The sequence below is a fragment of the Cyprinus carpio genome, chromosome B1, assembly GCF_018340385.1.
Source record: "Cyprinus carpio isolate SPL01 chromosome B1, ASM1834038v1, whole genome shotgun sequence".
In the NCBI taxonomy this organism is placed as follows: domain Eukaryota; kingdom Metazoa; phylum Chordata; class Actinopteri; order Cypriniformes; family Cyprinidae; genus Cyprinus; species Cyprinus carpio.
The window spans coordinates 14,955,856-14,968,501 of NC_056597.1; the positions used below are offsets into that span (position 1 = coordinate 14,955,856).

A 12,646-nucleotide genomic window follows, 5' to 3' on the forward strand; every position below is an offset into this window, starting at 1 on the left:
TTGATATTAGTAAGAGTGTAGCATGTTTGTCAGTTGATTCGTTTTTGTCTGGGGGGGGGGGGGGGGTTGTATCCGAGCAATGCAGTGTGTTCTGCTACTGAATGATTCTGTGTTCTGGATTCAATGGCACATTAATAAAGACAACAGCCATCACCTACTGGCAGTTTTTAGCTTCGTATTTATTTATCCATTTTTCCATGACAAGCTCAAACCAACCAACCAAGGTACTATCTCAAAAACACACTCTGCAAAATGTGGTCGAATTGCCGTTATCAAAAAAAAAAAAAAGAAAAACAATTCCAAAAAAATATTGAGATATAATTTTTGTCAATACCTTCGGGGGAAAAAATACCTTTTCCTAGTTTTCTTGTAAATTATATTGTATTTTGTATTATATTGTAGTTAATATTAATGCAATTGTGAGCCATTGAAAAGTAGTAACAATTTCGCCCACGTTAGAGGGCATTTTCTCTAATCCATCCCTCAACCTAAAATGAGTTTGACCCCCATGATGTTGAGTATGAGTATTTTTTGAAATATGCAACCCAATCTCATGAGATAACTGTTTTACTTTTTTTCTAAATTGATGGCAAATTTGTATGACTGAGCATGAAAGTCCACCCCTAAGCCTAACCCTCAGTGAAGCGTAAGATTATATAAAAATGTATGAATAAGTTTGTACAAATTATTAAGAATTCTCCACCGCTTCACCAAACCCCTAAAATAGTGTGTTGGAAATAGGACAGCATCATAGTAAAATAGTAAATTGGTACTGGATTGCAGAGATGATCCTCAAATATGTGTTTTGCTTCCATTTCCTGATGTCCCAGAGACTCATTCTTTTTAAAGATGCTTCAGACTATTATTAGTGCTTTTAGTGTATTTATTTTGGGCCCACCAAGTTTGGGAAGAATCTTTATGGCATTAGCTGGGTCACACAACACCTTATGAAAATACTTCTAGAGAGTTCTTCTACTTTCTACATTAGTTTCAAGGTATAGGGGACAATTGAAAAGTACATAGCAACTTAATGAATGTATTGAGATTTGTTTTCGGCAGTCTATGATCTGATGTCTTACGCTATAGTGTGTCAGCTTCATCTAACCAAGACTTTATTCATTTAATATGACAAGCTAAAAAGTTTAATGGTTAAAAAGCAATATGGAATTCTGGGTCACATTAGGACCACAATTGTGCCATAGCTTAAGTTACTGAGATTCAAATAGTGTTGACAACGTTTTCACTCCCTGGGTGTAGAACGTTTCTCCTGGCAAGTTATAAATCTGTCAGTGGCAAAGGGATATCTGACAACTGGATTTTATTTTTATGTCTAAATGCTCTCTCTCTTTCTCTCTCTCTCTCTCTCTCTCTCTCTCTCTCTCTCTAATCCATTATGTCTGCTCCCTGTTAGCCTCAGTGAACATGAGATGCACGTTATCAGTTATTGTAAGGAGTGTGTTTGGAAATCCTCAACTGTTGCTATTCAGAAGTGGAGCAACTTCATCATAACATTATCTTGACATAAATTCTATCTCTTATCTTGTTAAAATGTCTATTGGGAAACATTATTTAGTATTCATATGAGACAGATACAAATGATTTGATGAGATTCCACACATCCACGCACATTCCACACCTCATGCTTCATGTTTGCAAATATTGAGAGTGACGAGAGAGAGAGAGTGAAATATGTGTGTAGTGCACTGTAAAATTAACACATCGCAGGCACATTGAGTGTATTCCTGGTGTCCAGACTGTCTGGTGTCAGTCAGAGTATTACTACATACTAGACACACACATACAGTACACTGACGCCACCGTTTCTAGCTGTTGTCTGTCATGGATCCATATTAAGGACTATGTCTCCATTTGATACACAACAAACATGTTTAAAACAGAATATCCTCTATATCTGTTACTCTGAATAAATATAACCTGTACTAGTCATAGAACTGCTAGATAAAAATACACGGTCACTAAACAGTTTAGGCACTTTAGCATGTGGTATTGGGCATTAAACAACCAGACAGTGCATGCTAATAAATTGGCTTGCTAATACATAAGATATAAATTAAGCGTCTATTTACTGTATGTAAATGAAAATGAATTGATTCTGAGATTATTAAGAATAGCTTGATGTGTTTTGCAGGTGAAAGTGTCCTTCCTCAGAACACAGATCAGTGGAGATCTTCATCATGAATACAGGTAAGTCCATTATTAAAATACTTGTGTAATTTTTAGCCACTAGGGCAACAAAACAATTATTGTGCACTTTTAATCAAATGTTGTGTTAACATTGTAACATTAAGTGTCAAGAAAGACATACAGTAAGTGCTTCTGGTTCGTCTATCACAATAAAAGGTGAAACTAAATGCATTGCATTGTGGGATATGGTATAATATTCTACACAGTAATCTCTGTTCTGCTCATGCTTATTTTGAAAAATAATATTATTGGTCCAAAATCAGGCTCCACGTATGTTATATAAAATGTGTTCACATCATGCCTGGTTTGGAAACAATGTGTTTATAATCTCTCATTTTTTACAGAATTTTGCAAAGTTGTTTGCTTTCTGTAAAGCAATATTAACCTTTAATTGCTATAACACAATATCGTTCAAAAGTTTAGGGTTAGTAAGATTATAATTTTTTTTAAGAAGTCTCTTATGTTCAACAATGACATTTATTTGATCAAAAATACAGTAAGAAGTGAATTTTATCACAATTAAAATGAACTGTTTTCTGTTTTGATATATTTTAAAATGTAATTTATTCCTACAATTGCAAAGCTTAATTATTCCAGTCTTTAGTGTCACATGATCCTTCAGAAAGGGAAACTGATAATTTCAAATATTTTTTACATTCTACGTTTTTACGATCACTTTTGAACTATTTAATGCATTCTTGCTTAAAAAAAAAACTTTTGAATGCTTAATTTTATTTATTTATTTATTTTTTTGCATTATCTTTGGTGCAATAATGTTGCATTAACAATGCATGTGCTTTGCTTTCTGTTTGTTTTGCATGTGTGCTTCTGCATGTGCATGTGCAAACAAACATACTACAGATAACGGAGGACATGCTCATAAAAGAGCATCCCTGTCGCTCACTCTCTGGCCTGTGAAGAAGGTCCAGAGCTCACCCAACCTGTACACTGCTGCAGGTATCAGTGATGGAGCAGGGCTATCTAAGCCAGCTCTTTAAAATAGACTTTTTAGAAGGTTGAATCTCCTTTTGCTTACAGTTGTTTCATCTACCTTAGTTATTTAAATGGATTTTCTCCCCGGTGTTCTATTTGTGTTATGTGTGGTTGTTTTACATGTGTTCACTACATCTGTTGTGTTCCATATTTGTCTTACTACATTTGCCAATATTTTTTTGTTTTTTTGAATTATTATTATGTTTTATGCCCTTAGATCTTAGAAGATGAGAAAAGAGGTTTTAGATTTCAATATACTGTCAATATACAGTATATATTGAAATTTAAAGGAATAATTTTAAAGGCCAAATACATGTTGCCTATTTAATATGTTTTACTTTCTATTATACATACAGATTTACACAAATGTTTCACATCTGTAAATGTTTAACATCTTTAAATTAAGCCTGTCAATTTACCAAGTTAATTTATTTAAGATAAAACTTAATAAAAATAAAATTTCTAATTTATTTAAAAATAAAATATTCACAAAATCAATAAATATTAAAGTTAACTTTCTAATGGATTGATAGCGCTACATTAAATAAGAGCTTTTGATGCAATTATAATATACTAGTGATAAAAGGGACATTTTCTCATTTTCTCTGAATGTAAGCTTTTCTCTTCTATAATATTTCCTAATGAATGTAATCTAATCTCCCTTCTGAATTAAAAAATAATGATCAGTCTACAGTCAGCTATGTTGAATACTATGTGTTGTATGCTGTAGAGACAGCATATATTAATTAAATCAATAAAAACCATTTACCCTTTCAAAAAACTAAAAAAAAAAAAAAAAAAAAAAAAAAAAAAAAAAACTAAAAAAAATTAAAAAAAAAAACACACACACACCCAATGAGATTTTAATGTAAAAATAAAAAGACTTGCTGCCATTTTTCTGTGGTGATAGTTAGAAGGATCCAGGCATTTTCACATATTCTGCTGGTTGAGTGAGTCTGCTGAAAAAGTGACATGCTGTCAAGACCTGCCAGAGATATGACAACATAGCCACAGACAGGCAGTCAAGCATTCATTCACAGATGCACAGTTGTACTCTTTTAATGCTGAATTGTTTTAGGCATGGACTGGTTTGACAAAATACAGCAGATGTTTGAATATCAACATGGAGACCATGCCCTTCATTTTTACTTGTAATAGCCCATACAATGCTGCAACCTCTATCATTATGAATATTTTGCAAGGACCAGAATTAATTGTTGTAAAATATAATAGATTTGTTCAAAATTTAAGCTTGTGTTCTTCCAATCATCATTATGAAGGTAGTAGGTATTTCAAACTTTGTGTGGTCTTACTAGCGGTCTCTTTCTTTCTCTGTGTTCAGTAGAAGTTTCTGCTCTGTATTCTTCTTGTTTTCTGTAATTCTGCATCACTCTTTTCATTCCCATATTGTGGCCTTTATGCACCAATGGCAGGACCATCTCACATGGTGTAATAAGCAATATAAGACATAACTAAAGAAAAACAGCTTAGTAGTTCAAAATATAGGCATAGCATAGGAGTATTAAGAAGAAAACCTTATCCATGTTCTCCCTTAGTTTCAATGGGTATGACATTTCTGCAGGTTTTGTGTCTTTTGTCATATGTTTGTCTTGCTTTTCTTAGGTCATTCTGTGGTGTTATCATGGTAAATGCATTTTATGCTTATTTTAATGCATCTTTACTTTCCACAGGTAGTGATTCCCAGTCATCAGATTCAGGCAAGTGTTTGTTGGATGTGTTTATATAAATATTGATGTGTACTATACAGTGGACATATGAAGTATTTGGGCACTTAAGAGTCATTTTACTACATAAAAAAATGCATTTTAGTATTTTGTAAATATGTTTATTGTAGTTACTAATATTTTGAAGTAGCTTTTTTATATTTTCAGTTTGTCGATTTTTGTTTTAGTTTTAGTGATTTAGTTTTGTACTTATGTCATTTTTAAACAAACATATATATGTTTGTAGCCATATATGTCTGTGTGTATGTGTTTGTGTGTGTGTATGGGGGGGGTGTTTATTTATTAATTTATTTTATTTGTGAGTAGATGCCTGGCGTTCACGCAGTGTGTCTGAGGGGTTAAGGAATGGAGATGCCAGCAGCTCGTCCTTGACTGCTAAAGGCTTCCGCAGCATTAAACCCAACCTACAAGATAAGAAATCTCCCACACCGGTACACATTCATTCATAATACTTTTTTTAAAATAAGCTATTAATGCATTCCTGCTTCTTGATCATATGCTGTTAGATTTTGCACCCTGTTCATTTCTTTTTGACAACAAACAATCCTCTGCTTTCTTATTATGTGCTACTTTGAAATTATTTTGCTTCACAACTGTTTGGATTAATATTGGTCATGGTCTTTTTCCAATATGATAACGTCTTTCTAGAGGATTCATATCAAGTGTGATTTTCTTGAACCCTAAAGCAGTCGATTTGAAATATCTCTGAGAAAATGTGCTTTATTTAAACTGACTTTACATATTTGAATTGACCTTTTCTCTATCAGGTCCCCTTGCCTCCCCCTCGGAGAGAGAGCTATCACATGACCCCTAACCCCCCATCTTACAGTTCCCTTGCAATGCTGTCAGACACCTCCCTCTCTTCCCCACAGAGTAACGATGTCATTTCCTCAGGCTCTTACACCATCCAATCTAGTGCCACCTCCTCATACTCATACTCTAAGAACACCCAAACCTCCACTAGCACCTCTGGAGCCCCCCTTGAGGAGCCCCCCTTGTCCCAACAGGCTAATGCTAACAGTTTTATCACTCGGGTTCTGGGGAACAAATTGTCATCTTCAAAATTCTCAAGTGACCAACTAAATGCAGCACCTAACAAGATGAACATGATTAAAACTGACCCTAAGTCTAAAACTAAGCCATCTGCTTCCTCACCTCAAGACCCCACTGCTACTTCTGAAACACACGTAGCTTCTCTCTCCATCCAGTTAGTTCCTCGCAGTCCAGAACCTCAAGCAGAGGCCCAATCAGGGCTTGAGACTAAATCCAGGACAAACGCAGTGGACCCCGGTGACCCCATGCGAGCCCCTGTTGTACCACCAAGACCAGCAAGCAGTTTGGTGGTATTACTGTCATTTATTTACAGTGATAATGTACACTTATACTACTGGTCAAAAATTTGGAATAATGACATTTTTAGAGTCTCTTATGCTCACCAAGGCTGCATTTATTTGATTAAAACTACAGTAGAAACAGAACTACTGTGATAAATACCATTTAAAACTGCATTCTTTTTGAATATATTACTGTGATGACAAAGCTACATTTTCAACAGCCATTTCTCCAGTTCGCAATGTCACATGATCCTTCAGACATCATTCTAATATGCTGATTTGTTGCTCCATTATTGTTATTTATTATTGGTATTCAGTCATTAATACTTTTTCTTATTATTATCAGTTTAAAACACTGAACTCTCTGCTGAATGTTGAGGATTCTTTAAATAGAAAATTCAGATGAACAGCATTTATTTGAAATAGAAATCTTTACACATTATAAAGTGTCTTTACTGTCACTTTTGTTGAATATAAGTAATACATTTTTTATAATTTAACATTTTTAAATTATTATTATTATTATTATAAATCTTATTTACCTTATTTACCTCCAACTATGGAATGGTAGTGTGTCACAGTTTCCACAAAAAAATAAATAAATAACAAAGAATAAAAAAATAAATAATTAAGCGGCAAGGTTTTCAACACTGATAACAAGAAATGTTTCTTAAGCACCATATAAGCACATTAATGACTTCTATATTAAATATAAAACAGTTATTTTAAATTATAATAATATTTCTAAATTTTACTGTTTCTCATCAAATAAATGCAGCCTTGGGGAAATCTTAATTATTCCAAATTTTTGGGTGTCTCTATTTCTTACAGTATACTGACTGAGTGTGACCCATTAAGCATTCATTCATCTTCATCTGAAGTGAACATACACAGACAGCTTTATGACAGAACATGTGTTTACTGCTAATTACTATTTTATTTTATTTTTCCAGCAAACTTTTATTCCTTCCCACAGTTTCACTTGTTCTTCTTCACTCAACATGGTTCAATCCGCCTGTGCCCGTATGTCACTTCTTGCTCACCGGCTTTGCTTTATGTTTACTTTCAATTCTTGTCTTCCTTCCCTTTTATTCCCTTCCACCGTCCTCCATCAGCATGAGTTTTCCCCTGTAAGAGGGAGCACCGGGCCGCTCTCTTCTGGACCGCCCTCCCCAGACCCTTCAGCTCGCCGGTCACCGTATAGCCGGGCCAGTCAGGATTCCCCTGACTTCCTGTCAGGGCTATTGCCCAAAGCCCTGTCGCCGACACCCTACACCCCTCTGGAACGTTCTGGGCTAATGTCGGCCTCACCTGCCCCGTCACCAGTAACCGTGTCAGCGCTGAGTCATTATTCATCATCCACAGCTGGGCTGGAGGAGCTGCAGATCTGTGGCATGGACTCCTCCCCCGCAGGCACACCCACCCCATCCCCTACACTCAGCCACGCCTCCAACGCCCCTGACGAGCTTTCTGCCGCCCCGTCAGCTGCCATGGGCACTAACGTAACTATCACGCTCAACTGGCGCACCTCACTCCAGTCTGGTGTCACGTTTGTTTGAATCTGCTTGTGTTTGTGTGTCCTCACTAGTCTTTCAGTGCTATTGAATGTCTAACTTTGAGTCACATGCTTGAAGGTGGCTGCTTTGTCTTTTGTTTTATGCTTGATTTTCTCTCTGTTTTATGTATGCAGTATTTCATTGTATGCTATGTATGTTGTTTCCTATTTAAATTACACATGCACACATAATGTGACATGTTTTAAATACAGTATTAAAAACTGTATCAGGAAAAACAAATACTGTATGTGTATGTATGTATATATATATATATATATATATATATATATATATATATATATATATATATATACATATATATATATACTGTATACAACTGGCAATCATTTTCTGCTAAAAATATATTGTAATTTGCTACTGCTGCTGTAATGTTTATTAATATATAAACGTGCACTACTGTTCTAAAGTTTTAAGTCAGTAAGATTTTTATTGCAAACTATTTTTTTATTGATCCTTATGCAAGGCTTCATTTATTTTATCAAAAATACAGTTTTTGTACAAAATACAATTTAAATAATGCAATTAATTCCTGTGATGTCAAAGCTATATTTTTAGCAGCCGTTACTCCAGTCTTTGGTGTCAATTATTATATCATAATATGCTGATATGGTGCTCACAAAACATTTCTTATAAATATCAATGTTAAAGTCTTGCTGCTTAATATTTTTTGTGGAAACCCATGATGCATTTTTAAGATACTTTGATTTATAGAAGTTCAAAAGAACATTTCAAATATAAATCTTTTTAGCAATATAAATATCTTTAGTGTCACTTTTTGATTCATTGAATGCATTCTTGTCAAATAAAATGATTCATGTCTTATTCAAAAATAATAAAAAATAAAAATAAATCCTACTGACCACAAACATTTAAATGATAATGTATATATAATATTTCATACTATATATTAATAGAAGTATGAAATCCATGTATGTGTATGAAGAAAGAGGACATTTTAATTTAATGTAGACTTTAGGGTTCTTATGATGACCTGTGATTTTCTATGTGACCTTTCATGAAGTTTGTTTGAGATTAACATTTGCATTTTATATTGTTGCTGTTGACTGAAGACTTGAACTTCTTTGGAATATGAATGTATAATGGTACCATATTCCAGTGTTAACACTCTTTCTTACCTAGATTGTCCTGCACTCATTATCTACTGAAGGTTCTTTCAAAGTGTGTTTGTTGTCATGTAGTCTAACAGTTTTTCAGTTACCTCTTCATTTGTCATCCATCATTCCACTTACAGTATGTTACTACAGAAGCACCAACATCTGATCACAACCTTTATCTTTTTTGTAATAGAATTATCCTCAGTAATGACATTTCTCACATGCATTTGTTGTACAGTATCTTTTGATGTGTGCTCTCTTGTCTTACATTTCTCATTCTTCTAACTTTTTATTGACTCATAGCTGTCACCCACTCATACTTGTTTGACCTAAAGTGACTCTACAAATTACATATTTCCATCTCTTGTAAAACTGTTTTTTTTTATGTTGCCCAGGGTCAGATGGCAGTGAACGGAAGCTCTCAATCTCAGAGGCCCTTCTCTCCGCCCGTGTACCCACCTCCACCCCCAACCCTCAGCCCAGGCCTGGTAAAGATCCAGCAGGGTCGTAGTTCAGGTGAGAGGAAAGTCCCACACAGACCTCTGGCTAGTATTGCAAAGCAAAGTTTTGACTATCAGCCAAATGTTGCTTATTCAGGCCTAAAACCGCCTACTTAGACTGGAATAGGATGTCTGAACCACATGTAAAAGTAGTTTTTGTCTGTGATGCAGACATAAAAAGAGAAAAAGTAACTGCATTAGACAAAATCTATATCAAAATAGTCGTAGATACTACTTTTTGTTTGAAACTTACTTCAAGACTATTTTGCATTATGTGATAGTAAAGTGTCAATGGCACTTCAAAATCTATCACAACTACTAAGGCAACCCAAATAAGAAAAAAATTTAGACATACTCTTTGGTGTACTGTTTTTCACATACTAAATAGTAGGGATGTGCCCAAATCCGAAAGGTAATGACATGTACTACGGCACCCCTAAAGGGAATAAATATGAGATATGCAAGAAAAATATATTTCAATACTTCCTCTCACAATTATATCATTGAGTAATTATCCTGTATATAAATTGCGGGCATCAGGGAGCCATTGTTAATATGCAGGACAATGAGATCACTTATGAATGCGCATTTGCTTTTTACTTTCGAGATTCGCGTTCACATGTAGCCTACTTTACTCTCTCTGTTTATGTGGTAAGTGAAATTTTATGTACTGTTATGTAAAAGGCAATCGCTAGCAAGCGGCTAACCATGTCCCTTTAGTGGCTCTGTAGAACACATTATTCGTTTTCCATGCCTTACCACATACAGATTCGCTGTTCGCGCACATCCCTACTAAATAGTATGGAAGTAAGCCTATTTGGACACATTAAATGTTTTCTAAAAAAACACTTTCCTCAACTGTCTTTATGTCCTTCTATTGATTGAGTCCTAGTTTTGACGCTCTTAAATAATGGATTTGTAATGCACAATTCTTGTTAGTGGATGCCAGTTAACGGTGCAGTCCGGTCCTCGGGATATGATGCATTTGCATCCATTAGGCCAGACCAGAGCAATCAATACCTGAACAGAGGGAAACTGAGGAGAGGCAAAGCTCTGACACTTTGGTTGGGATTTGCTTAGGAAGACAAATACATACCATTGTTGTAGTAGTTTAAAGAAAAGATGCTGACAAATAGTTTGCTGTAGTGTTTCCTCATGTCATTGTCTTTTTGCTAATGCTAACTTAGCATAGATGTGAAGGAATAAAAGTAGCTGTCTCATTTATGCTGTGTCATACATATTTCATAGTTCAGGGTGCTTAGTCAGGGTGAGAGCTTGTGCCATGTCAGTGTTCCTGCTCTATTAGATCAGACTTGACTGTGGCTGTCCAGCTCAGACTTCTGTCACTATATATATTTTTGGGCTGACAGTGTGTAATATTTGCCATGATTATGCCATCTGATGCATTATAGATTGCTCTCGTCAAAGGCAGTTTTTGATCGCTTAGTGTGACATTCTCACGGATGGCCAATTAATTGCCTTTCTGATTAATATTAGCTACCAATGAAATAATGACAGTAACAAATTTTGAGTCCTGCAGTGTGGCTGTATCTATGGCAGCAGTCTAATGAAGAGCCAGTAGCAGCACAGCAATCAATGATGTGTGTGTGAGGGAGAGATGTTCACTTAAAAAGGTTGATACTAGGTTGTCACACTGTCTGCCCTCACTGTTACCCAGGAACTCACTGGGGACACAATTTGAAAAGAATCAATTGTAAAGGAAAAAAAAAAAAAAAAAAAAATTTCACAGCACTTTTTTTTTTTTATCTGTCTCTAACCTTTCTCTCTCTCTCTCTCTCTCTCTCTCTCTCTCTCTCTCTCTCTCACTCAGAGGGTTCAGAGACAGTTAAGAGAGAGACAGTTATCTCTGGTCAGACAGTGGTCAGTAGCTCTGTGCCCATCGCTCGTTTCTCAGAGGAAGAGAAGAAGGTGTCCATCATAAAAGCACCACATTACGAAGGCATTGGACCAGTGGATGAGTCAGGCATTCCCATCGCCATCCGAACGGTAAGTGATATCCAGACATTTTTAAGGGAACCTTTAAATTTATTTCACCCATGTTTCACTATAGTAAATTTGAGTTCATTATATATACATTATTTGTCATTAATGTGTCAGTATTCAGTATGCTAAGTATTTAGTGATTTTTTTTTTTTTTGTCTTTAAAGTTATGACTGATATATTTACAGATAAGTATTTTTATAAGTAAAAGGCTTTTCACTGTTTCACATTCAGACAAACTGCCAGTCTGCGAGTTACATCCTTACGTGTATGTTTGTTGCAACAAAGGACTGTCTTTAGGAATGAGTCATTGAATCATTTATTCAACCGATTAGTTCAAGACACTGATTAACTTATGAAAGAGACAGCTGTTTGATGCTCGGAAGATGTGAGTGGTTTTGACTTTATTTGCAAATATTTTTGTAATGATAATTCCATGTATTGAACTGTTTATATAAATGTACTAGCAATGAGATTTAGAGTTGATGGTGCTATACAACAAGGCACAGAAATAGAAACCCAAAAAAATATTGACAGAATATTCTGGTGCTTATCGCGCTTGTGACTGATTAATACAAAAACTGAGATTTACATGAAGTTTTATTACCTGTTGCTTTATCAAAACAAATCCAAGCTCTCTTTCTTGCTTTCTGAATGTTTTTAAACAGCACAACATCTGTTCACTGTCACTGGTCAGTTTAAAACAACAGACCAGCTGTTAATGATCTGTTTTGAGGGCATTTTTTTTCTTGATTTGTGTCTAAGTTGTTTTGACATTTGATCCTCTTATTGTGGTTAGAGGAATGCTTCTGAGCTCTCAGCAGGTCAGACTGTCTGTGAATGTGTGTGTTTGTGAGAAGAAGAGAACATTCCTGGCTCTTTCCTGGAAGGTTACTATGATACTCCCTGTCTCTCTCTCTCACTCTGTGCTCTGGTGATTTTGTTGGTTGTCAGGTAATGACAAATGCTGTTAGCTGTTTGTGCGCTTAACCAGCAAACCGACAGGGCAAAACACTTGTGTGTGTGTGTGTGCTTCTGTTTAGACTGTGGACAGACCCAAGGACTGGTACAAGACCATGTTCAAACAGATCCACACGGTTCATAAAGCAGGTGAGTGAGTAACATAACACACAGAACTCATCCTGCATTACTCACAAACAAACACTAACAAACACA

General features: G+C 35.4%; 1 protein-coding gene across 8 annotated transcripts in view; it reads left to right on the plus strand.

Moving 5' to 3' along the window:
* The window catches only part of LOC109096659 (sorbin and SH3 domain-containing protein 2-like), a 71,684-nt gene that overhangs the window by 35,681 nt on the left and 23,357 nt on the right, over window positions 1–12,646 (plus strand). For 5 of the 8 annotated variants that reach the window (XM_042716685.1, XM_042716686.1, XM_042716684.1 and 2 more), the window contains 8 exons: window positions 2,150–2,205; window positions 4,890–4,916; window positions 5,250–5,374; window positions 5,711–6,286; window positions 7,393–7,779; window positions 9,365–9,485; window positions 11,301–11,476; window positions 12,514–12,580. In XM_042716685.1, the coding sequence (XP_042572619.1) occupies window positions 2,196–2,205; window positions 4,890–4,916; window positions 5,250–5,374; window positions 5,711–6,286; window positions 7,393–7,779; window positions 9,365–9,485; window positions 11,301–11,476; window positions 12,514–12,580 (1,489 nt within the window). In that variant the 5' untranslated portion in view covers window positions 2,150–2,195. The remainder of the gene's footprint in view (window positions 1–2,149; window positions 2,206–4,889; window positions 4,917–5,249; window positions 5,375–5,710; window positions 6,287–7,392; window positions 7,780–9,364; window positions 9,486–11,300; window positions 11,477–12,513; window positions 12,581–12,646) is intronic. The other 3 variants (XM_042716690.1, XM_042716689.1, XM_042716691.1) reach the window with 3 other exon arrangements.